At 37.7% G+C, this 25516-nt stretch overlaps 1 protein-coding gene across 1 annotated transcript in view; it reads left to right on the top strand.

Moving 5' to 3' along the window:
* The window catches only part of FAR2 (fatty acyl-CoA reductase 2), a 137305-nt gene extending 111789 nt beyond the window's left edge, over positions 1-25516 (top strand). Inside the window, exons 4-12 of the mRNA XM_027129330.1 lie at positions 22-201; positions 7133-7310; positions 8646-8690; positions 10663-10781; positions 12279-12346; positions 15007-15178; positions 19700-19829; positions 22500-22627; positions 23526-25516. Coding sequence (XP_026985131.1) covers positions 22-201; positions 7133-7310; positions 8646-8690; positions 10663-10781; positions 12279-12346; positions 15007-15178; positions 19700-19829; positions 22500-22627; positions 23526-23688 — 1183 coding nt within the window. The 3' untranslated portion in view covers positions 23689-25516. The remainder of the gene's footprint in view (positions 1-21; positions 202-7132; positions 7311-8645; positions 8691-10662; positions 10782-12278; positions 12347-15006; positions 15179-19699; positions 19830-22499; positions 22628-23525) is intronic.

Genomic DNA, 25516 nt, shown 5'->3' with positions numbered 1-25516 from the left:
CTTCTGTCTAATCTTCTCCAGACATGCTGTGCAGCTTAACGTCACTGCCACCCAGCAGCTCTTGCTCATGGCCAGTCAGATGCCAAACCTGAAAGCCTTCATACACATCTCTACTGCCTTTTCAAATTGTAACCTGAAGCACATTGATGAAGTCATCTATCCATGCCCTGTGGAGCCAAAAAAAATCATCGACTCCATGGAGTAAGTTGGGGTGAAGGGTGGGCAGACTGTTGTTCTCTTTAGCTCTTTGTAGTCGTTCATTTATAAGGTAACAAAGTGAGAAACTCTTGGAGCAAAATGCTTCGAAAAGGTGCCAGCTTTAACTCCCTGTCCTTGCTATTCCCTCCATCCCCAGTGGAGAATACAGTGCTTGGTGATGGAGCGGGGATAGGGGTAGAAAAGTCCTACAGAAAAGTTGTCTTGAGTAGTTTAGGATTGCATGAAGTACTTGAGGGTACTTTACATGAAAGTCGTTTCTCAATTCTCAGTGAACTCAGCATTGTTACTAGATAAGGGAAGTATCATACATAGTATAAACGTTCAGAAGAAAGGTTTTGGCATCAGACTGGCAAAGGTACTGCAACTTACTAGCTGTGTGACCTTGAGGAAGTTCTTTGGCCTCTCTGAGCCTTAGTTCCTTCATTTGTAAAATGGGGCTAATAATAGCCCCTGTCCTTATAGTTGTGATGATAAAGTGAGTTATATAAAGCAATTATTGCAGTGCTAGGGAGTGTTTAATAGCAGTTAATCAAAAGGTTAATAAAGAAGAACTAATAGAGAAGAGAAATTTCTTCCAAATCTGGCAGAAAGTGTTGGTCTCTTGCTCTATTCAGCTGAGAGGCACTTTTCTTACTGTACTGTTATGCATGAGAGACAGAGGTCTAGCATTTTTCTCTTTTTGCCAACTAACAGGAACACTTTCTTTTTAGGACATGGCCCTGGTTTCAGAATAAGTATGCTTTTCGTTCTGCCTCTTCATTCTTCTGTTCCATTTACCAAGTTTACCTTGTTTTGTTTGTTTTTTAAAAAGACTCTGCATAAAAAGTATTATAGCAGAGAAAATAGACCATTTCCTGGTGAATTTGTCATATTTTAATTTCTTATAATACTGTATCTTCTATTTAAGACATACTCTTTAAAATGAAGCTTTAGCTAAATCAACAGTTTATTCCCTTCAGGGCAAACATTTTTATCTCATACAGCTCTGATAATATATATTTTTACCCGTCATTTAAAAATATCCAGAACAAAGAAGAATGAAAGTCATCCAAAGGAGCCGGAGGTTGCTTAACTTGCTAATAAGTGATGATGTGCTTAATTGGTGCAAAGGAACCTTTCAGAGTCCAAAGTTTGTCAGGATAGTTGGAGAAAAGACACTGATGCCAAAGTCAGTGCAGGAAAGTCGATGTCTAAAGCCTTGGCATGTTTTCAGGATGGAATTGATTTGTTTGTCATTTACCCACCCCCTTACAGCATTGTCTCTGGGTAAATGTGGTGTTTATGGATGTGCTAAGCCCAGGAAAGGAGCACAGGCCCATTTGATTCCTGACCCTGCCACTGAGATTCCAGAGGCTCACTCCACTGTTAACCCCCTAACCCCTGACAGACCTTAGCACGATTTGAGGAGGGATCTCTGAGAGGTCACCAGAGAAAAGAGCTAGGAAATGGAGATTCAGTTCACCCATTCCATACCACTTCCTCCCTCCCAAACTGTGTCCAGATGCTCAAAAACCCCAGATTTCAAAGAATAAGCTCACCACCCAGAGGAGGATTTGATGTATAGTCAGGCATTTGGCACTTCCCATACTCCCCACTATATGTCAACTGGTAAAGGCAGGTAATGAATACATGATTGATGATCAAACTGTAATTGACATGGGTACAAAATTTATGTCTGTCTGTCTTGTACTGTTCTCAGAGGAGAAGAATTATTTTTAAACATATATATATATATATAGCCAAATAGAACTAGGAATAAAATTATATTTTATCTCAACAGAATTCATTTTGAATGCAATTAAGGAAATAAAGGTTTTTTTTTTTAAACAGGGGGAACATCATTACTCCAATTTATTTGTTCAGAATTTTATACTAAGGACCATCTGTCCAGCCCCCCTCTCAGCCCTCCCCTTACATTTGTGCTGCAGTCACACGGAAGTACTCACCCCTGTCTCTCTTACCTCTCTGCCTTTGCTTAGGCGGTTCTGTTTCTAGAGACTACTTCCACCTCTGCTTCCCCTGGTGAATTCCTATCCAGACATCAAAGCTCTCCCCTCGGAGCCCATGGGCTCAGGTGGCCGTTTCTGGTGCTCCCAGAGTGCTCATCTTCAACACTGTGCTTAGCACAGGTCATTCTAAATGTCTGGTTATTTGTCTGTATTCCCCAGTGGACAATGAACTTCTCAAAGGAGGAGAGTATCTCTTGCTCCTTCTTGCTCTCCAGGGCCAGCACATAGTAGGAACTCAAATATTTGCTGAATGAATTAACACTTTTTTTTTTTTTTTTTTTTTGCGGTACACTGGCCTCTCACTGTTGTGGCCTCTCCCATTGCGGAGCACAGGCTCCGGACGCGCAGGCTCAGCGGCCATGGCTCACGGTCTCAGCCGCTCCGCGGCATGTGGGATCTTCCCGGACCGGGGCCCGAACCCGTGTCCCCTGCATTGGCAGGCGGACTCTCGACCACTGCACCACCAGGGAAGCCCAAATGATCACTTTTTGATGGAACTGGATGATTGTTGTTCATACCACTCCAGCTGGTATTTTTGTTCTTGTTTCTTTGTTTGTTTAGACAAAGCAAGAATAGATGACAGAATTCCATAGCAAGCTGATATTTGGGGATGTGAAGTCTTGTGTATAAAATACCTATATGCCCACATCTTATCCCTGTTTCAGATTGCACTTTTTTTCTTCTTAAACTTTGAATAAAACCTATGTGTTAAGTTTGGAATAATGCTTTGAATAAATCCCAGAAGCTCATCACCAACTAGACCATTGTTCACGACTGTTTCAACAATTCCTACATCAGATGGAATTTTCTGAATAATAAATAGCATTAAATTTTAGAATGACAAATAGCATTAAAGTTATTCCTAATAAACATTAGTGCACCTAAATCCAGGTTTGGTTGCTGTGTTTTAAGAAAATATTTTTCTCTGATTTCATCTCTAATCTGTAATTGTAGTAACTGTAGTTAAAATAAAATTAGTTTCCAAGAATTTTAGGTTCTATCTCCCTTAGAAATTTTCATTAACAGTAACCCCATGGGGAGCTGTCATTGTTCTTAGTAGTGCAGGGGTCCTCATTTTTTTAAAGGAACCAGGAGTTAGACAACAGGAAAATGATCAATTTCCCACTGCCCTCACTTTGTGTTGTCTTTCAATTCCTAGATGCTTTAATCCAGTCAAAGCTCCTGATAGATTTGTATCTATTAAAAATCATACTTTAAGCTACTTGGCCACCAGAAATCACAGCCGATCTGCCAGGTGAAACAGAAAAGTTGTTTCTTGATCAAACACTAATTGCAGTCAACCATGGCAGATGTGCTGCAGGTAGAGTGTGAGAAGCAGGGAGACTGAGGTCACAGCAGCCTCGGTAATGGCCCTTTGGGAAATGCAAAAAGAGGTCAAATGTTGGAAAGTAGTTTTGCCTTCATGCTGAAAAGCACATTGTTAACACTAAGAATGCTTATCTATTCTAGGGGAAAGGAAGAAGCTGGTTTTAGCATTTGTGCTTTTATTGTCAGGATTGTACAGCGTTAGGATGGCATCTAAGCAGCTGACAAAAAAACTGTCATTTCTGTGTACCACGCTTTAATGCGAATCAGAGCAGGGTTAAATTGTTTCTTAAACAAACTGAATAATTTTCATGTTGTCAGGTCATTGGGGCCAGAATAGGTGCTCAGTGAAAGTCTATAGGGTAATACAGAGGACAAGTCACCACAAACATGAAGCTCAGATATACCCTATTCCCCAATAAAACGTTCATATTTACTTTGAAGCCTGTTAAATTTATTCTGAAGCCAACTCTGCCAAACTGAAGTTGGTCAACCTTTAACCTTTCAGCTTCCCAGCACTTTTCACCACTGCCGCCGGACATTAACTTCCAATTTTTCTTCATTCTCTGCAAAGACATCCCCTCTCTTACTTGCCCACAGTCTCCCTACAGCCCCACCTCCTTCTGAGTTCACCCATTCTGTCCTATCATTATCCATCTCAGCTTCCCAAACCTTTGCCAGCACATGAACTGGCCAATCAAGACTGTCTTGTGGGAGGACACACATGTACTGAATAAGGTAGCTCATTCCTGGCGGCAGAAAGGTGACTGGACACAGAGATAAAAAACATAATCCCTCCTGGACTCATTGTAAAGTGGGGAAACAGACACATGGGCGAGAACATACGGCATGATAATCAAGGGAAGAGCAATCCAGATGAGAGAAAAGAGAGCAAAGGCTACCATGAAGCAGTGTGTCCAGTATTTACTCCCAGACACCTTCTCTGATATCCCTCTAGGTATATCTAGCTTGCCCTGCTTATTGCATAAGAAAATTAGGAGGCAAAATACATATTACTCTTGCTATTTCATTCAGTAAATATGTAAATTATGAAATTAATGATATTAGGAGGTTGAATAAATAAGTTTCAAACCAAAAAAGTAATATTTAGAGGAAATTGTGTGTGCGTGTGTGTGTGTGTGACACACACAGCCTTCTGAAGTCTTCAATAACTTTTTGCTTCTTTTGAAGCTATTGAAGTACAAGTTTAGTATTTGGAACCCATGGGTTCAGACATCTTGAGTACACTGAAGGGCATTGGCTTTAATTTCAGAAATTTTCTTTGGTTTATACGCTGTCTTTTTTCCATGCTACCTTATTCGCTATTTTAAAAACTGATCGAGAACAAACAACAGCAGCAACTCAAACTTTGGTAAAGAAGAGCATGAACTGATTTTAGGTCCTGAAAAGGACATCACTTAACCAATGGCTGTGCATATTTGTTACATTAAAATCCTCTTCAAACCTGGGAAATGGCTGGTTGAGATATGGTCTGTTTGGCTGTATTAGAAAAGATATTGTTAAACCATTACCTTTGTAGATATATCCTTCTTGGTTGTTTTACTAAAAATAGAATGTCTTAGATTTGTTGGCTCATTTTGTTTTATCAAATAGCTCTAGGTGTAGTTGTAAATATTCCCGTTTGTCCTCATATAACCTGAAAATTTAGAACAGGTATAATTATTGCCATTTTTTCATAAGTGAAAATGGAGGAAATGAGAAGATGATACAGTAGAATATGGGGGAGCTACAAATAGTAGAGGCAGACCATCTACAGAACACTACAACTTCTTTTGCTTTGTGTTCTTAGAAACCTATGAAACCAAGATTTTCTAAGATGAGCTAACTCACCAAACTTGGGGGAGCTTCCAGGTGTTACCCTTTCCATGCACACCAACAGCAATAAGAGCACATGGTACCAGCCATGTGACATACAATCCTAGCATTGCTGGCTTCTGATGTTTTCTTAAAATTGTTTTGTTTTTACAGCCTTAATAAAATTAGGCTGTATTTCTTCTGACCCAGTTTTTGTAACCTGTATGTTTTTGCAGGTGAAAAAAAAAATGGTCTTAGGTCAGTTAATCCACTGCTGACCCACAAATAAGATGAGATAAAGATAACATTATGAGAAAGATAGAGAAGTGTCTGCATTACCCCTCACTCTCTCCCAACACTCGGGTGACTATATAATTGAAATATCTTCTGCTTTTCTAAGTATTTGGAGTTGTTTTTAATTCTAGGAACTTCTCAACCTTTCCGTTTTCAGTGTAAATCAGAAGGAATTTGATACTAGAAGGCATTTGATACTAGGCTAGAAAATACCCAGCACTAGTAGCCGCAAAGCAAGGAAAACCAAACCATCACAGACAGTGCTCATGTTTCTCTCCAATATCGGAGAGTTACTGAAATTGAGAGTTGTGTTTCTGAATAAGTCTTGGCATTAAGCACATCTTAAATACTCAACAATTTGTCATGGGAGGAAGACGATAACCTCTAATAAGATTTTTCTGCAATCAAAATTGTATGATTGCGCTGGGTCTGATAAAATAGGAATGAATGTACCAAACACATGGATTATAAAAATCACACTGACATATAGCCTAATTTTTAAAAACTATATTATATCAAAAGTTTAACCAAATAGATCTACCAGCTAAGAGAAACATTCAATATTTAATCGACAATAATTTGATTGCTTTCTTAGAGAAGATCAGATAGACTTTGGGATTATCAAAATGGTTCTAACGTCTTTTAAAAAAAAGATTAGGCTAATGCCATGGTAACTCAGTTATTCGTGATACAGGTCTTCCTGTAAGTGAAGGTATTCAATAATCACTCTATTAAAGCTGCTTCACAGTGCTATTCTCACTCCACTTGACACACTATTAACAGTTATAAGAGCACTTCAGAGCTCATTGGAAATCTCTGGAAATGATTACCAAGTTATTAGCATAGACTCTAAACAGACTTTCAAAATACAGTGCATAGATTTGCTAAAATGTTGTAAGTCTGCTACGTGTAGTTGCTTTTCTTTTTTGAGGCATTGAGTAGAATTTTTAAAAAATCAAAGCTGAAGGTTTCAAGATGGGTGCCGTAGGTTCTAACTGGACAACAGTGAATTAGTGGGGCTGCCGCTGATGAGCCTCGGAGGACAGACTCTGAAGCCCATGACCAGGGCAGCCAGCCCGCTGCCAGGTGCCTGACTGGCCCTCGCAATGCGTTCACTGAATGTACCTTCATAGGTACATTCCTGCTGAGAGAAAATAATTGAAGATAGAGACTGAGTCTATATGATCAAGTAGCAGACTGCATAGCTCTTGGATATATCTATCGAGGCAGGAGGCCGTAGGATTCGACTAGTAATATTGGGCTGAGCAGTGGAGAGCAAAGAACTCATCCGTCATGCATCATTTGGACAGGTATACACTCAAGCCTTGGTGTCCTCTGACAGGTCCTAATTCCAGAACTCAAGCTAGAAGGGGGAAGTTTTGTTTGATTGTCGATGTCTCACAGTTTCTTTTTCGGTCTATTGTCTAACATATGTTGCCAGAATTCTTTTTTACTCTGACTACCTTCAGGTGGTTAGACGATGCTATTATTGATGAGATCACACCCAAGCTGATCGGGGATCGGCCCAATACGTACACCTACACCAAGGCCTTGGGAGAGATGGTGGTGCAGCAGGAGAGCGGCAAGCTCAATCTTGCCATCATACGGCCCTCCATCGTGGGAGCAACCTGGCAGGAGCCTTTCCCAGTAAGCCCACTCGCCTGGATTCCACACTTTGCTTCCAAATCAGCATCCTTCTAGCCCAATTACTCTTTGATGTCTTTTTTTTTCTTTTTAGTATGTATAGCTAAGTACAGCAAATCAAATGTGAGCCCATTATTATTAGGACAGAAGTCCACATTCGGTTCAGGATTTATTCAGCATGGGACTCCTCTGAGTGTGACACTGACTGTCCTAGAGTTGGGTGGCATCTTAAATTAGCTTCTCATTAACTCTCGTCTCAAAATTGCCATGGGAAATAGTTTTATTTCTTGGCTTCCCCACTATAGTTTAAATATAGCAGAATGTTCTTGATGGCCAAATTGGTAGTATTACAATTGCCAGGGTAAATAGGAATCACGAAGCTCAGAGAAAAGTCCTCAGTTTAGGAATAATAATTTTTATCTCTGTATACTGCTATATCTTTTAGAAAGTACTTTAAATTATACCATCTTTTTTGAAGCAATTCTATAAAGCTTTTGCACCAGATAAATCCAAGCTCCATTACTTACTGACATGCAGGCTTTTGAGCTGTCTCATCTGTAAAACTGGGCTAATCCCACCCACTGTGGAGGATTGATCAAATGAGTCGATGTATGAGGTGTGCTTTGTGCAGTGCCTGGTCCCTAGTAAAAGGCTCAACTAATATTAATCCCTTCAACTTCTCCTGTCTTCTCTCCCACTTTACACACACATTTTTGACTTTCACAGATAAAGAAACAGACATAATGAGGTCAACTGACTTGCTTAGGGCTTAGGAGACAAACTCAAAGAGACATTTGTCTCTAACTGTTCCTAAATATAATCTTTCCTCTAACATCTGTAGGCAAGCTAATACAGATAGACAGATAGATAGCTGGATAGACAGATACATACATACATAGAACGAAAGATGCTATGACTCTTAAAATTGTCAAGAAATGGACATTTCCTACAAACTGTGCTTGAAATGTTCCCCTGAGGAGTTAAAATCAGGCCCAGGTGGGGAAAATGAATTGGTTAGCAGATTATGATATTTAAGAGGTGATCCAGTTTAGTTCATAAGATGTCATAAACAACTTGCAACCATCCATGATTCCTGCTATGAAATAAATGCTGGCAGAATTTTAATTCTTGCACAAACCAAGTGCAGAAAATATCCAGTGCTTTCTCATTGGTCTCTGTTTGAAATCTTAGAAATACTGGATTAGACAGTTCTATCAGCTGGGGTCTCAGTGCTCTTGTTTGAAGTTTATTAAGATTAGACTGCAGATGTTCCAAAGATATTAGGATTTTCTGACATGTGGAACCAATTAGAAATCTTTTTTTTTCTTTTTTTTTTAGGGTTGGGTTGATAACGTAAATGGACCTACCGGGCTCATTGTTGCGGTATGTATAATGGTGTGGAAATAATTACTTGAAAAGTAGTGGAGGGATAGTAACCAAATGCTAGTGTTGGCTTAGCTTCACTGACGCAAAACCACAAGCATTACTTTACTAACCACAATTGATGCAACTTATTTCAATTTTGCTGATTGGAAAATAGAGGCAGAATGAAATTACTTTAATTATCTGTGGATATCATTATCAGGAAAACAGAAATACTGTGATATCATCAATTACTACTTAGGAGTTTTATTTTTGGAAACTTTTGAACATCTAGTACCATGCCTGTATTTCCCCTTAGTTAACACAAGATGGGGGTGTTTCCCCCTTTTCGCTCTATAATGGTAGCTTGAATTAGGGATGCAATAGAACTCATATCCCCAAAGATTTTTAAATTTATATGCGTGTGGATAGAAATTATATAAATTCATAAAATATATCAACATCAATTTCTTAATAGATATGAGAAAGAAAACTACCAATTGGAGCAAATTTTTCAAATATAAAAACTGATGACTATAGGAAACACTTTTCAACAATAATACTCTCACAGATCAGGAGAAACATCAATCATTCCTCTGGGTCAGCAGCACTTTGTGCATGTCTCCCTGCAGTGGAGACTGATCCAGTGAGCTGTGGTGCTTCCCAGTTCACACTGAAGCATTTTAGGGCCAGAACCACAACTCTACTCTTTAGAACAATGAATAGGACTTCAACTCTTTAAATCAGTTTAAATCTTATTGGGGATCTCATGTTTCAGACTATGACTTTGTTATTCTCAGAACTAGATCCAACATGAACTACAATACAAATATAAGACAGTGAATTATAACTACTTGTCAAACACAATGACAATGAACTTCTTTCTGATTTCTTTCTTTTTCTGTTTCCTACCTGCCTTCAACTCTTGAGGCTTAGTTGGGGTGAACATTTGGTAACTTAGAACGTAACTATTTTAACATGATCCAAGAGTGAGTTTTATTACATTGTTTACAAAGCTGCATATTAATTCAAATTTTCTAAAATTTTCCAGACCGATTTCCTATGTCCAAAGGAAGGGAAATCAGTTACAAGAAAACAGAAAGTAGGAACACAAGAAAGTGCTAACCACTGCAAATTGATGTTGGAAACATACAGGTGTAAATAATCACTTTATAAAGTCACTAAATGTGACTTTTAATTTATTAACTGACTTCTTTATTTATTGACACAACATTTATTAACATGAACAATTCCCAATTCTTACATCTGTATAACATCAGTGATCTGTGAGGTAAACAAAGATACCAAACAAAAAGTAAATAATGGTGGGTTTTTCCCCAAGTGATAAAAAAAGTTTTGTCAAGTAGTAGAATTTTATTAATTTTTAAAAAATGTTTCTTAAACATTTAGTGTCGATTATTGCTTGTAAATTAGTAGACACCAGCAGAAAACAACATCATTTAAGAAATGGTAAGCTAAATTAATGGGGAATTTGGGAACCCTAATTCTTATTGTTTATTAATTAACCAAATACATTAAACCTCTCACAAGTTTGAGGAATTTCACTCTGAAAGGAACCTGAGGACCCCTATCGGTTCTTGGCAATGGTGGCACTTAGGATGAACTTGTCTGGGAGATTGGACAGGCTGAGAGCAGTCAGCCTTGGCGCAGGAACCTAGTAAGCAGTGATCAGTGCTGGCCATTATCACTAACAGCATTCGTATTACCTGTCTGATGTATACTTTAATCCCGGCTATTACTTAAGACCTGGTTCAATATTTTATGTCCTTGGGACTTCCCTGGTGGTCCAGTGGTTAAGAATCCACCTTTCAATGCAGGGGATGAGGGTTCGAGCCCTGGTCGGGAAACTAAGATACTACATGATGTGGGGCAACTAAGCCCGCACTCTAAAGCCCGTGTGCCGCGACTAAGACCTGATGCAGCCAAATAAATAAATTTTAAAAATATATTTTATGTCCTTTTTCCTGTGCAGGCTGGGAAGGGGTTTCTTCGGTCCATAAGAGCTACTCCGATGGCTGTGGCAGATTTAATTCCAGCAGATATAGTCGTCAATCTCACCTTGGCTGTAGGATGGTACACGGCAGTTCACAGGTGTGGATGCATAAGCTGGCTTTTAAAGAATTGATGAGAAGGAGGGTGACTGTGTTAGGCACCTTTTCAAAATACATGCATTTTGGGACTTCCCTGGTGGTGCAGTGGTTAAGAATCCACCTGCCAATTCAGGGGACACGGGTTCGAGCCCTGATGCGGGAAGATCCCACATGCCACGGAGCAACGAAGCCCATGTGCCACAACTACTGAGCCTGAGCTCTAGAGCTCGCGAGCCACAATTACTGAAGCCTGCGCGCCTAGAGCCCGTGCTCCGCAGCAAGAGAAGCCACCGCAATGAGAAGCCCGCGCACTGCAATGAAGAGTAGCTCCTGCTTGCTGCAACTAGAGAAAGCCCGCGCGCAGCAACGAAGACCCAACGCAGCCAATAAATAAATAAATAAATTTATTTAAATATATAGATATTCATTTTATTGTGGAAGACCCCAGATGTGAGAGGGTGTCCATTTCAATCTTTCACAGTTCCAATTATGCCATCATATATGCATTAAGTTGTTTTATAAATACTGGTTAGTACTTGGTTGATCATAAAGTAATAAATTTTTCAAATCATTTAACCATCTAATTCTTGATAACTGAAAAGCTTTTCTTTCTATTCAGTAATCTAAAATACAGCTTCCTTTCTTTTTTTTTTTTTTTTGCGGTACGCGGGCCTCTCACTGCTGTGGCCTCTCCCGACGCGGAGCACAGGCTCCGGACGCGCAGGCTCAGCGGCCATGGCTCACGGGCCCAGCCACTCCATGGCATGTGGGATCTTCCCGGAACGGGGCACGAACCCGTGTCCCCTGCATCGGCAGGTGGAGTCCCAACCACTGCGCCACCAGGGAAGCCCTACAGCTTCCTTTCTTAAGGCAAAGGAGATAAAAGTGGATGAAATGAGAGCATATTTTTTTAAACTCCTCAGTTCCTAATAAATGCCAAAAGTTCAGATCACCGTGTGTGTAGCGGGGGAGGGATGGGGGTGGGGGGGAGGGATTTTCTAGTACAAGGAAAAAATAATAGGTTGTTTGTATATTTACCTTTGTTATAAAAGGTAAACAAAGTTAATTTTTGTTAATTATTGGAAGTTAGATATTTAGATGTTTCCAATCCAACAGAGCTTCACTGGATTTAGGAAAAAACATGGCCCATATTTTTGCCCAATAAAGATGTCAAGAAGCTAGAAACATGATCTGCTTTCTCATCGTCTTGCTACCTCCATTTGCTCCATAAATATGTCAACCTATTGGGATTTTTTCCTTGTACATATGTACACACACACATGCGCACACACACACACACACACGCACACTCTTGAACTTTTCCTAGTCTTCTTCTATTTTGCTTATTAACCCAAAGAAGGAACAAAAGATGGAAGTGTTGCGTAGGGTGGCTTAGTCATGGGAATTATTGAAAAAACCTTGTTTAAATGTTATTTTCCCTTATCTTTCTTTCATTAGTTCTCCATTTTGTTGTATTTATCTAAATTTTGTTTTCCAGACCTAAGTCAACATTGATCTACCACTGTACGTCTGGCAACCTCAATCCCTGTAATTGGGGCAAAATGGGTAAGTGCCTATAATGATGTACCTATATAACTATGAGAGTCTGCTCACTCATGATTAGGGTCTGTCACAGGGGAAAAAAAAGACAAAGTGTGTCATGGAGCTTAGAGTCTAATGGGGAAAAAGACAAAACATAGGTAAAGAGATAAAAATAATTGCAAATTGTAAATGTGTAAGAGTTAATTAGGATGTACTGTGGTATACCAAAAAAAGGGGCCAGTGGGATAGCTGCAAGATTGTAAGCAATAATGGGTCCATTGGCTATAGACATTTAAAAAATAAATAAAGCCAAGTAAAAGTCAGCAATTATAAGCAATGCCAGTGGTAAAATCCTCCTCTTGCTGAGCCACTGCTCTCATGAACACAGTCCTCATACCCTGGCCACATCGCTGAGAATGTGACATAATCAATGGCCAAGTAGATTTAGAAAAGTCCAATAATGTTAACTCGTGTTATTGAGTCAGTGATACTCTTTATTAATTTATGCTGTCAGCCATAGTGTAACCTTGAATGTATCCTGTTGAATTGAATTAATTCTTCCACCTAACCAATCTTGTACTCTCCTTTGTCAGTTTCAAAGTTGATTTTCTTGCAAATATTTGAAACTTTTAGATCATCTAATTGTTTAGCTACTAGATGTTGAAAAAAATCAAATGTGCTTAACTTGTTAGAATCTGATTTCCAATTCCGAGCACTCTGCTCTGCTATTCTAGCTGCAAAGTTATTACCTCAGTAAAAGTAAAATGAAATTATCTACTACCATCAAAGTTCTTTAGGTAATATATCCAGGTATTTAGCTAAATAATTCTGACAATATTTGGAAATAAAAATAAATCTCCTCTACCTCAGTAACAGAATTAAGATATCACTATAAAAAGAGGCATTAATAGAAGCAACCAAGATACTTAAACTTTTCTTTTTTAAAAAAACAGCTCTTTTTTTAAAAAATTTATTTATTTTGGCTGCGTTGGGTCTTCGTTGCTGTGCGCAGGCTTTCTCTAGTTGCGGCGAGCATGGGCTATTCTTCATTGCAGTGTGCAGGCTTCTCATTGGGTGGCTTCTTTTGTTGCAGAGCACAGGCTCTAGGCGCGCAGGCTTCAGTAGTTGTGGCACACAGTCTCAGTAGTTGTGGCGCACGGGCTTAGTTGCTCCGCGGCATGTGGGATCTTCCCGGACCAGGGCTCGAACTCATGTCCCCTGCATTGGCAGGCGGATTCTTTGCCACTGCACCACCAGGGAAGTCCCCAAGACACTTAAACTCTTAAATAAAAAGATGCTACACGTAAAATCCATTCCTGAGCTTCAAAATAGTCTTCTTCAGTGCTGAAAATGTTTACTATCTATTTTGTGGAATAATAATATTTGAAAGTGATCTTAAAAATAATCTAGGGCTTCCCTGGTGGCGCAGTGATTGGGAGTCCGCCTGCCAATGCAGGGGATGCGGGTTCGTGCACTGGTCCGAGAGGATCCCACATGCCGCGGAGTGGCTGGGCCTGTGAGCCATGGCTGCTGAGCCTGCGCGTCCGGAGCCTGGGCTCCACAACGGGAGAGGCAACAACAGTGAGGCCCGCGTACCGCAAATAATAATAATAATAATAATAATAATAATAATAATAATCTAGTGTGCTCACTTTATTTGACACACAAGGCCCAGAGAGAGTTAATAATTTATTCAGTTCATATGGGGAGCTGGAGCCTGATGTAGAAGTATTGATAGAAGACAGGTCTCCTGAACATGTAATGACCACCCACTAGGGATTCCTGAAAGTTAATATGAATCCCTCTGGGGGGAAAAGACCCAGGAATCAGATAATATTTTCTGTATAGGGTATATATTTTTCATACAGATTTCCAGGTAGTATCTCTTATGGGACAGTAATCATATTACCATAATAACTGATAGCTTCAACATAACTGAGTAATGAACTTAGGCATATTCTTTGAAAATTCTACATAAAATCAAAATTGAATTCAAATGAATGAATACCTTTTGAAAAGACATTGGATTTACAAATATACACTAAAAGCTTTAAACTAGGTTTTATATAAGTAATACTTTTTTTAAAAGATTATTATTTTAAAAAACTCTGGAGACAAGAGTAAAACAATTGAGTCTGACATATTCCAGAGCAGTAGGAATACCAAAGAAGTAAAAGACTGGTATTTAAAGTGAACCAACACAAAGAAGTCCTGCTTTTCTATTCTCTCTTTTACTTAAATCTTTATAAAAGTTTAAGTAAAATGTCTAGAAACTTTCCTGATTTTCCTGCAAGTAAATGATCCAACCAAGGAAATAACACCCCTAGGCTCTGTCTTGGGCTTTAGAATAGATTAGATAACCTTGAAATTGAATGATGGATTTAAGTTTTTCTGAACAATACTTCACTGTATTGACTAAAACTATTTTCCCAAGAAGTTGTTTTAGGGTAAAGATTTCAAGAGAAGGACCAAATTCTTAACCTATTCAAATGGTTTGATTTTGCAGGTGACCACTTGCCCGGCATAAAAATCTTAATATTCTTCTCAGAAATTGATTCGTGACTCTACACAACAAATCCTTATTATTTATTGTTTTGACCCATTGCAAATGCCATCCACCACAGTGGGTTTATATGCTCCTAGACTTAGCACTTATTCTGGGTTGTTTTTTTTTTCCCCCCCAGGGATCCAAGTCTTGGCAACTTTTGAAAAAATCCCACTTGAGAGAGCTTTCAGGAGGCCAAAGGCTGACTTCACAACCAACAACGTCACAACCCAGTACTGGAATGCAGTCAGCCACCGGGCCCCTGCCATTATCTATGATTTCTATCTGCGGCTCACGGGAAGGAAGCCCAGGTGAGAAGCTGAGACAATAGCTTTAGGAGTATCTCTGCATGGAAGTTTAGGGCCCCAAGTCTTTAGCCCTCCCGTCACCTGGGGATGAAAGGTGACAACTGAATCATATATACTTATGATTTTGTATATATAAGGGGACAACCAAAACAGTAGTAGTGAAAAGCCTACCTTAGAGATCCTTTATCATAATAAATGAAGTTGTATGTTAAGGAACCTGCTTGATGAATTCAGCAGGTAATCATTCACCTACAAAGAAAAACAACTGAGATTCTGTGTCTGGGAGTTTCTAAATTGTTAGATGATCTTAAAATGTACAATGGTAACAGCCTCACATACACACAAGGGATGGTGCATGATGATCTCATTTTCATTCTCACAACATCCCAAGGAGGATATTCGTATCATCCCAATTTTACAAATGAGGAAATGGAAGCTAAAGGAAGAATTTTAAGTAGTCTCAAAGGAAGTGACAGAGAAAAGATCTGGAGAAACCAGAACTGGATTTACTGCCACCTGGAGATGAGTGAAGAGAGTGGAGGGAACAAGGTCGAATGAAAGTATGTTGATGCTGAGGCAGCTCTGTCACCTTCCAGCTGTGTGACCTAGGACATGTCCGTTCATACCCCTGTCTCACTTGAATAATACTATATGTGTCATCATTATCAGAACTACCAAAGGCAAATCCCTGCCATCAAGCCTCAGAAGCATGATGTTAGCTCCTTTTAAAGGAAGAAGTCTCTCTCAGCGTGTTTTATTTCCATCCTTATTAACAGAGCAAATGACTGAAACTTAGGCAATGTAGAGTTTATCCAAATTTTCAGAGACCTTACTTAGTGTTCATAACTCAATTGTCAGTTTCTTCCTGAGCAAGGTGAAAAAGGGGATACTGTGTCTGTGGGAAAATATTTGTATGAGGGGTTTATTAAATAAAGATGGGAGAAGAAGGAAAACCAAACATTCCTGGCAGAAACGCTAAAGCCTTTCAAATATATCAGAGTTAGAAGAAGACCTGGTTGAAGAGCAAAGTTCGGTAAGTACAAAAGGAAAACACAGGAGGAAGGAGCCCAATAAAAATATTTATGTATTTTGTTTGTAAGACATTAAATTGTAATATTCATGGAAAATGTTTAGGTTTGTTATGTGATAGGAATCTTAAGAATAATCTTTATGGCAGAAAATGCTAGAATCTTTCTGGACCCTTTTCTTCCCCATGTGTGTTTGTGTGTAATCGTCTATGTATTTACAGCCATATATGGACATATATACAGTGTTGCTTTGAGGTAAGTGTATGTATAAATCTCTGTGTATGTATAAAGCAATCCTACATACTTCTAAATTTTTCACTTACGTTCCATGAAAATCTAAGTCATTCTGCTAGTGCTGTCTTTTTCCCCTGCTATTACAAACAATGGGGCAACAAACATGCTTTTTTCTAGAATGTGCCTCTAGATCTGGGGTGGAGGCTGAGGGGTGGGATTGCTAGACTGGAGAGTATATGGATTTTATGACTACCACCAGGTTGCCTTAAAGGAAGGCTCTGTCAATTTACACCCCCACAACAGCAAGTGAGAGAGTACAAGTCTGTTTCTTTCCCACTCTCATTAATACTTTGCAAAAATCAATATTTTGAATTGTCAAACTAATGACAAGGAATAGCATCTCTTGGTCACTTTGAGTTGCATCTTCCGGGATTGCTGGCGGGGCTGGGCCTTCATTTGTGTATTTTGGACTTTCGTGTTTTCTCTGGTATGAGTTGCTTGCTTCTATTTCTCGCCTATTTTTTAAATTTTTCTTTTTTTATTGAAGTATAGTTGATCTACAGTGTTCCAGGTATACAGCAAAGTGATTCAAATATACAGATATGCATATATACACATGTACATATATATATTCTTTTTCAGGTTCTTGTTGTTTATCTATTTTATATATAGTAGTGTATATCTGTTAATCCCAAATTTTAAATTTATTCCTCCCCACTTTTCCCCTTTGGTAACCATAAGTTTGTTTTTTTATGTCTGTGGGTTTATTTCTGTTCTGTATAAGTTCATTTGTATCATTTTTCTTTAGATTCCACATATAAGTTATATGACATTTGTCTTTGTCTGACTTCACTTAATACGATAATCTCTAGGTCCATCCATGTTGCTACAAATGGCATTATTTCATTCCTTTTTATGGCTGAGTAATACTCCTATTTTTCTATTGGGTTGTACTTATTAATTTATGGAAGCTCTGTGTGTGTGTGCGTGTGTAAATATATATTTCATGTATTTACTTGAAGTCAGTTTCTTATATTGTAGTTCTAATTATGAAGCTTTTTTAATACAAGGGAAGCTATATATAATGCAGGTCTTAAGAGCATGGAGTTTGGAGTCAGACTTACATATTTAAATCCTGGCTTCACCAATTTATCCATATGAGCCCTAAATTACCTAACTTCTCTAACTCCTAACTTGTAAAAAGGGGATTGTAATCATACCTATTTCATAGGGTTTGACATAAGAGTGCATAGAATATAGTAATCACTATTATTACCAAAGAAGTTTAAACATTTTATGAGATAAAATGAATCACTTTCCCTTTATAGCTTTTGCATTGTATGCATTGAGAAGATCTTTACTACATGAGAGTAATAAATATATCCTTTCTTTCTAAAAAAATACTATTATGCTGATATAGTCCTGTATATACAATGTTACACCATTGTATATATAATATACAATATTATATATACAATGTATATATATTATATATACTATATAATCATTGTGCAATGATTCTTTTTAAAAATTAAATCTATTGAAATCATATCAATGACGTCAGGGTTGTAGAATGGATAAAGATTGCCTTAGTCTGTTTGGGCTGCTATAACAGAATATCATAGACTAGGTGGCTTATAAACAATAGAAATTTGGGAGTTCCCTGTTGGCCTAGTAGCTAGAATTCCAGGCTTTCAGTGCAATGGCCCAGGTTCAATCCCTGGTCAGGGAACTGAGATCCTGCAAAAAATAGAAATTTATTTCCTCACAGTACTGGAGACTAAGAAGTCTAAAATCAAGATGCTGGTAGATCTGGCATCTGCTGAGGGCCCACTTCCTGGTTCCTAGACAGCCATGTTCTCTGTGTCCTCACATGCTGGCAGGGCCAAGGAGATTTCTGGGGTCCCTTTTATAAGGGCATTACCCATCTGCCAAAGACTCCTTCTCCAAATGCTATCACTATTAGGAGGAATAGGCTTCAACAGATGAATTGTGGGAGGATATAAATATTCAGTCTACAGCCAAGATATTAGATAACAATAGTAAATGGAACCCTTTTATGATGCTTGTATTGATTCTACCTCCTTGCCTAAGAATTTCCCATGATACCATGAGAGAAGTACCTCATGAGTCATCAGGGATATGGGCAGTAGGATTTGACCAGAAATAAGACCAAATTCCCCAAATAGCATCATAAGTCTTTATGAGGTCGACTATAGTAATAACTATTACCAAGATTAGCCTAACTGATTAAGATAAAAATCGAATGTTCTATAGGCCAAAGGTGATCTGTAACCAGAAAATCTAGACTTGAGCATTAGCCATGTGACCTTGAACCTATTAATCCATCTGTAAAATGAAGATAAACAGTATAGACCCTGACTAACTCACAGAATCATACTGTGAGGATCAAATAAGAAAGAATACAAAAGTTTTTTTTACAAATTGTTATAAAGTTGGGAAGTTCAAACAGCAGGTCCTGACCATGGGGTTAGAAGATGTGATCCATCTCAAGCAATGGGATACAGGGGGTGAGTTTACAGAGGCTTTTTGAAGTCCGTCAAAACTGAGTTGGAATTTTGGCTTTGACACATTATATTATCACAGCCACTTAATCTTTCTTAAGTTTACTTTACATAAAAATGCAGATAAGTACCAACCTAACAGGGATGTTATGGGAATTAGTGGAAATAATATTTTTTAAAAATATCAGCACTACGCCTGAGTAAATTATTAACAAATAAACTATTTTCCCCTTAAATCTCCATTACAGTTAATAACTGTTTTTGGTTCATTGGACGCTAATGCAGTCACCACTTCTGCCTAGAAGTTATATAATAAGACCTCGAATCAATTAGTTTTTTAAAAAAGATCCAAGAACATACAATAAAAAAGAGAAATAAGTTTTCTTATTGTCTACCTCAGAATTCAAAGAATGAACAGTATGTCATCAGGGATGGATACCTGGCTAGGCTTTTAAAATATTTGCAACTCTTGAGAAAGAGATGGTAGAAAAGAGGGAGAGAAGTTTAGTGGTATTAAAATGCCTGATAGAACAAGCACCTTTAGATTCATCCCCTTCCCTTCATTCGACAGAGTGTTAACATGGAAGGGGGAAAAAATAAGAGTTTTAATGTGGAATTTGAAAACGTGGGAAGAAATAATTTTTTCAAACATGATTTGTCATATATCCCTATAGAGTAGCAGGGAAGCAGCCATCTGTGGTGCACTGATACTCGCTCCTATGTGATCTTTACCTCAGGATGACAAAACTCATGAATCGGCTTTTAAGAACCCTTTCCATGCTGGAGTATTTCATCAACCGGAGTTGGGAATGGAGCACATACAATACAGAAATGCTGATGTCCAAGCTGAGTCCTGAAGACCAAAGAGTGAGTACAGCACTGACAACCAACAGGAAAACCTTACCCATTCAGAATTTAGAATTATTTGACCTGGAGAGCTGATGAATAAAGGATGTTTTTGTTATACACACAGAATTTTTTTTCTTTTTTGGCTAAGAAAATCAGTGAATGCTATCAACACAGTTGCAGGAAGCAAGTTTAATGTAGGTAAGAGATCTAGGTTCTTAGCCTTTGGCTGGCTTCTCGCTGCTGTTCTGCAGTCAGGTCTCATACACTTTGTTTCAATCCTTTGTTCAACTTCCATAGCTGTTCAACAAATCCTCAGTACCTCTATCTTTCCCCCCTAACCTCCAAAACATATGACTTCAATGAAAAATAATAATTTTACTGGCCAGGAGCTCTCTCATCCACTGTTCTTGTCAAATCAAAATCGTTCTGCATCTCCAAAGCTACAGTTCCTTCCTTCTTATCTTTTTAGATAAGCTAACCCTTCCACCTCTGCATTCTAGCCCAGCTAAGACCACCTGCCATCAGCATTGCCCTCTCTCTAGCATTGTCAGTCTTCCTCCCTATAATGATTTCTCTTTGACAATTCAGACGTTTATTTCTCAAGATAGACCTTCACTTTAATTGCTTAGGATCAGTGCCATTTATTTCTATATATTAGCTTCTTAGTCACAAATGTTGTCCTGAAATTCACAAATATAGAAATCTTCTGTACTTTGTACATGTCCCTAGCTTCATTTTCTCAGTCATTTATTCCTTGAGCATATCTTTAGTTTTTAATTAAGCTTTAAAGATTTCACTCTCTTGACATTTTCCGCTAAAATTTTTTTAAAAGAAAGAAAAGATAAATTTCTTGATTTATCTTGTGCTTGCCAGCACGCAGAAGAAACCAAGTCATGCATATAGAAGAAACCAAGTCATGCTGAGAAGTAAATGTTAGATGGCTGGCTAGCCTCACCTGCTAGCTCGTACATACCAGCCTCATAGAGCATGATTCAAATCCAAGTCCTAAAATTACTTCCCACCATGGAAACTAAGGGTTACTTGCAGTCAGAAACGATGTTAAATATACCAGTTGAGATTTAGATGGATATTTTAACTGAAATCATTGCTGTGAACCTCTAAAATGGACATGAAATAGAGCTTTTTTTTTTTTTCAGAAATGTTTACATGCCTGAATAGACAAAATTCTTCTAAGCACCTGTGTTTAAAATGCATGGATCAAACCAGCTTATTTTTTAAATCCCCTCAGGCTATTAGAAATTATTTTTAAAATTAGCATCAAATGTTATATAGGCTTATCTTTATTGCATTTTCTCCATGGAATTTACCCATCTAAATAATTCAAAAGGTAATAAGCTTAGAGTTTCATTTTTGACATTTTACAAATATTTTTACCTAAAATAACTAAAAATTTTGTGAAAAACAGAATCAAAACTGCAGTGGATTTAACATATGCTTTCCAATATCTTAGCAAAGGTAATAGTCCTGAATACTTGGATATAATTGCCAAACTCTGGTGTGGCTCAGAGTTCAGTGTCATTTGCCACATGGAATGAGGATTCCAAACTAGGGTTTCATTGAAATCTAACTTAGAAATCTGAAATAGCATAAAAATAAAAGCCTCTGTTTATATAGATGAATAAGTACTGTTTAGTGATACTGTGGAAAATAAACAAATCCAAACAAAGTGATACAGAATTACTTTTGGAAAGCAATTCAGCTTTTGGACAAGTCTGTGAAACTCTCTGGAACTCGTTAATTTCATCTGCCTTCTTTGTTAATACTCCAATTTATTTCACAAAGATTTGGGATAACTTGCAATAAATACATGTAATAAAAGAACAAAACAGAAATAAAACATCAAACCAGGAAAAATATGTACTAAAATATGAAATCAAGAGTAAGAATGGAAAAACAGAACATTCATATGCAGTCTACAAGATCCTACTAAGTCAATGCAATTAAGCAGGAAATTTGTCTTAAGATTTCTGGTGGCAAAGTGAAAAGAAAATATAGTTTCATGGCATTCTTTGTCTAAGAAAAGAAAATACACTAGTGTTCTAGGAGAAGCAAAGCTTTTCTCACCACTCTGAATGTTTCTGAAGGGCTTCGTTTTATGGCACACTAAGAAACATAATGGATAACATCTCAAAATCAAAGATAGAATATAAATTCTGCTAAGTTAGTCCTTAAAGCTTTGATTTAAGCCTTTGGTTTAAACTTAAGTCCAAGGTTTTCCTTAATCAGCATAATGAAGTAGTGATATTTCAGGAAAGGGTCCTAGGGCAAGGGAACAACACCAAAATTTAAGAATAATGAAAAGAAAAAGACATATATAATTTGTTTTGGTCCCTAACATATTTATTCTCTTTAAAAAAATAATTAATCCTTATTTACTTGAAATGAAATTAACCTTCACCAGACTAATACCAGTTCCTTTAAATTTCCAAGACTTCCTAAAGGTCAAATATTTGTGCTTTATCCATGTTTAAATATTCATATATAAATGGTAATCCATATTGTTACTGCCTTTAAAATAACAGCTCAAATCATCTCGTTTGGAGGGGTACAACCTAAATCTTCCAAACTGAATGTCACTCATTTAGGTAAAAGAAACTTCATCAAATGAACAAAGTGATCGTCCAGCAGTGCAATTCTGACAATCCATAATCTCTTCTTGCCTTTCAGGTATTCAACTTCGATGTGCGCCAGTTGAATTGGTTGGAATACATTGAAAATTATGTTTTAGGAGTTAAGAAGTACTTATTGAAGGAGGATATGGCTGGGATCCCAGAAGCAAAGCAACACTTAAAAAGGTAAATATAATCGGTCAGTTAATATTTACTGAGCACTTACCATGTGTGCCTGATTTTATACCAGACATGAAATATGAGCGGGGGAGGAGAGGAATTAATTTTTTTTGAGCCTTTGTACTTTATACCCTGCAATATACTGTTTCATTTAGACTTTGCCACATCCCTGTGAGGCAGGTATTATTTCTGTTATCCCATTTTTATCAAAGAGCTATTTACGCTCAAAGAAGGTAAGTGGGCAAGTCGCACATGGTAAGTGCAGGAGCCAGATATGAACCCAAGTTTGTTTCTTCTACCAACATCCTGTCATAATGTGGTATAGAGAAAGAATACCCAACAGGCAGGAAACCTGATTGTGCTATTTAACATGGGCAAATCAGTTAACCACTCTTCAAGACCTTTGACTGCCTGAAATTTCTTTCAATAATTAATCCCTAAGGGACAAAGAATTATAGTAATCTGACATAATTCTGGTAGAAGCAAAGGGTTTTTAATGCAGAGATGATAAGTATGGGAAAAGTAATTGCAAACTGAGAGGAACGTTGCATAGTAAGAACTTTAGAACTTACCCTCTAGTGAACAAGAACCAGGGAAGGTTTTTGATATATAGTAATATGATCAAAGTATATTTAAGAAAGATTATGTTAGCCATGTTTATAAGACAGTTTAAAGCAGGTATGAGAAAGGGAAACTAGTCAGGGGAATACTACAGAAATGATTACTCAGAAGGCATGTGGTGGAAATGAGAGAGATCAAAATCAAAAGGCCATCAGGTAATGCCACATACCTAAGCACTTAGTTATTTGCTGGTCATAGCCAGGAAAATATACATTTATGCTTCGAATAACATAGTTGGGTATTTGGTACTATTTTGACTTTGGTTATATATGTCTGTTTCCAGGCTCCGAAATATTCACTACCTCTTTAATACCGCCCTCTTCCTCATCGCCTGGCGCCTTCTCATTGCAAGATCTCAGGTGGCTCGGAATGTGTGGTTCTTCATCGTGAGCTTTTGTTACAAATTCCTCTCCTACTTTAGGGCGTCCAGCACACTCAAGGTCTGAGAACATGTGGCGATCTCCTTTTGTTTGGAACCTCTCAGATACCTCTAAAACAGCAACTGTGGTTCTCAAGATTAGGTAGTAACAAATATGTCCAAGTCATTACCTGTCAAATGTGCTGTCATGTATTCATCCTTATTTCTTAACTACACATTTTTATTTCAATGAGAGAAGGAAAGTCATATCCTAGCCTATAATCATACATATGTTAGGAAAACATTGTTTCCTAACACTCTATTCTATGCTCTTGAATATAAAACACCAAAGTACACCCATCTTCCCATAGTTAGCTTTTTCCTCCTTGAGAGGACTAATTTCAACTCAATAAACATGGAAGAATACATGGTAGAAGCTGAGCTATGCTAAAGAAAGGCAGTTCTAACCTTTGAACCATTCTAGTGTACTTAGTATAAAGGTTTAAAATCAAGGTAAGTAGAGGAAGGAAGGTCTCAACATCTTCACAAATGCTGTTAGAGAAATAATTCTCCACCGAGGTTTCTGCTTTCTTTTTGTGTTATACCATGAAGTCCTGGTTGAGGGCTGGGGGGAATTAGAAAAGTGGGTTCACATTTAACATTTTCCTTAACTATGCCCACTTCTGAAACCTAAAAAAAACCAAGAGGTGTAAATAATTATGTATAAAGTGAAGGCTCAAGCATATTTTCATTGGGACTGTTTATTATGCTTTTAAGTAAAAATTAGTTCCCGTAATTTGAATTTGACCTCTATTATTTCTAAATCTTTTGAATCACCAGTTTTCCTGATAACCTCCTAAGGGTTTCCCTCTTCTTCACTGAAGTCTCCAAATCCTTTATATTTAAGTTTATATTGCTCAGGCCTCGATCAGAGATTAGAGTGACTAATGTTAGAGGAAGGTCCTAGGCTAGAATCATGTAAAAACCCATTCCCCTGATCTTTGCCATTGAGGAAAGCAAAATTTCAAATAAAATTTTAAATGCTAGTTTTAGCTTTTTCTGTAAGTGGGGAAGTTTACTCTTTCACCAGGATTTGCTAGTATCTTCATCACTCCAGTTGCAGATTGTTACCTGTAGAATGTGCAGCAGAAGAGGACAGACTTCATTAAGTGACTCTAAGTTTAGAGAATAGGTGTTGTTTTGTTTAGAAATATTTTATGTATAATGCAAATGAGTAAAAAACTAATCTCAAGATCCTATATTAATATAACTGTTATTCCAACTTTCCTCATATTTGAGAGATGAGTGCACGTTGGATTGCAGCATCTCGTGTTAAAAACATGGACTATGATTCAAATACAGTACCTGGGGCCTAAGCAACTAAAAAGAATCACAACTACTTGAAAATTACATGAGCATAAGATGTTAACGACAGTTATATTTATGCTCACTTTCTGAGATAACTGGTTAATACTCAGAAAGGCACACTAGGTGGCCGAAGTATACTAGGGCCATGAGGATGACTTCTAGCCCAATATTACTTGAGATTTTTCTGAACCTCATAAAGGGCATTTGGTGGGGATGCTTCTGGGCAGTGTCTTTCCCAATCTCATCTAAGTTCTGGGAACTACTTCCCAGGGCAGACAACCCAGTTCTGAAACAAAGTACCTGGATATCTTCAGTTTGAGATGTCTGTATGATATGTTTGAGTTACATTGATTAAGATACAAACTGTAGATAATGATAAAAATGAAATCAAGATACAATTCAATGAAATTGGACAAAACATAATAGTTCTAAGAATTTACTATCTTTTGATTATTTTATGTTTCACCAATTCAATAAATTCCACTGATCAAGTATTCACATTTTGACTTGATTAAATGAAAATTTGAATTAAAAAATGGTTTCCTCTC

This window comes from Aethalodelphis obliquidens, unplaced genomic scaffold (assembly GCF_003676395.1).
Source record: "Aethalodelphis obliquidens isolate GAN/ISIS:26980383/991018 unplaced genomic scaffold, ASM367639v1 scaffold36, whole genome shotgun sequence".
NCBI lineage: Eukaryota > Metazoa > Chordata > Mammalia > Artiodactyla > Delphinidae > Aethalodelphis > Aethalodelphis obliquidens.
Note: the sequence above shows the minus strand (reverse complement) of the source record. Positions and strands in the feature narration are given on the sequence as shown.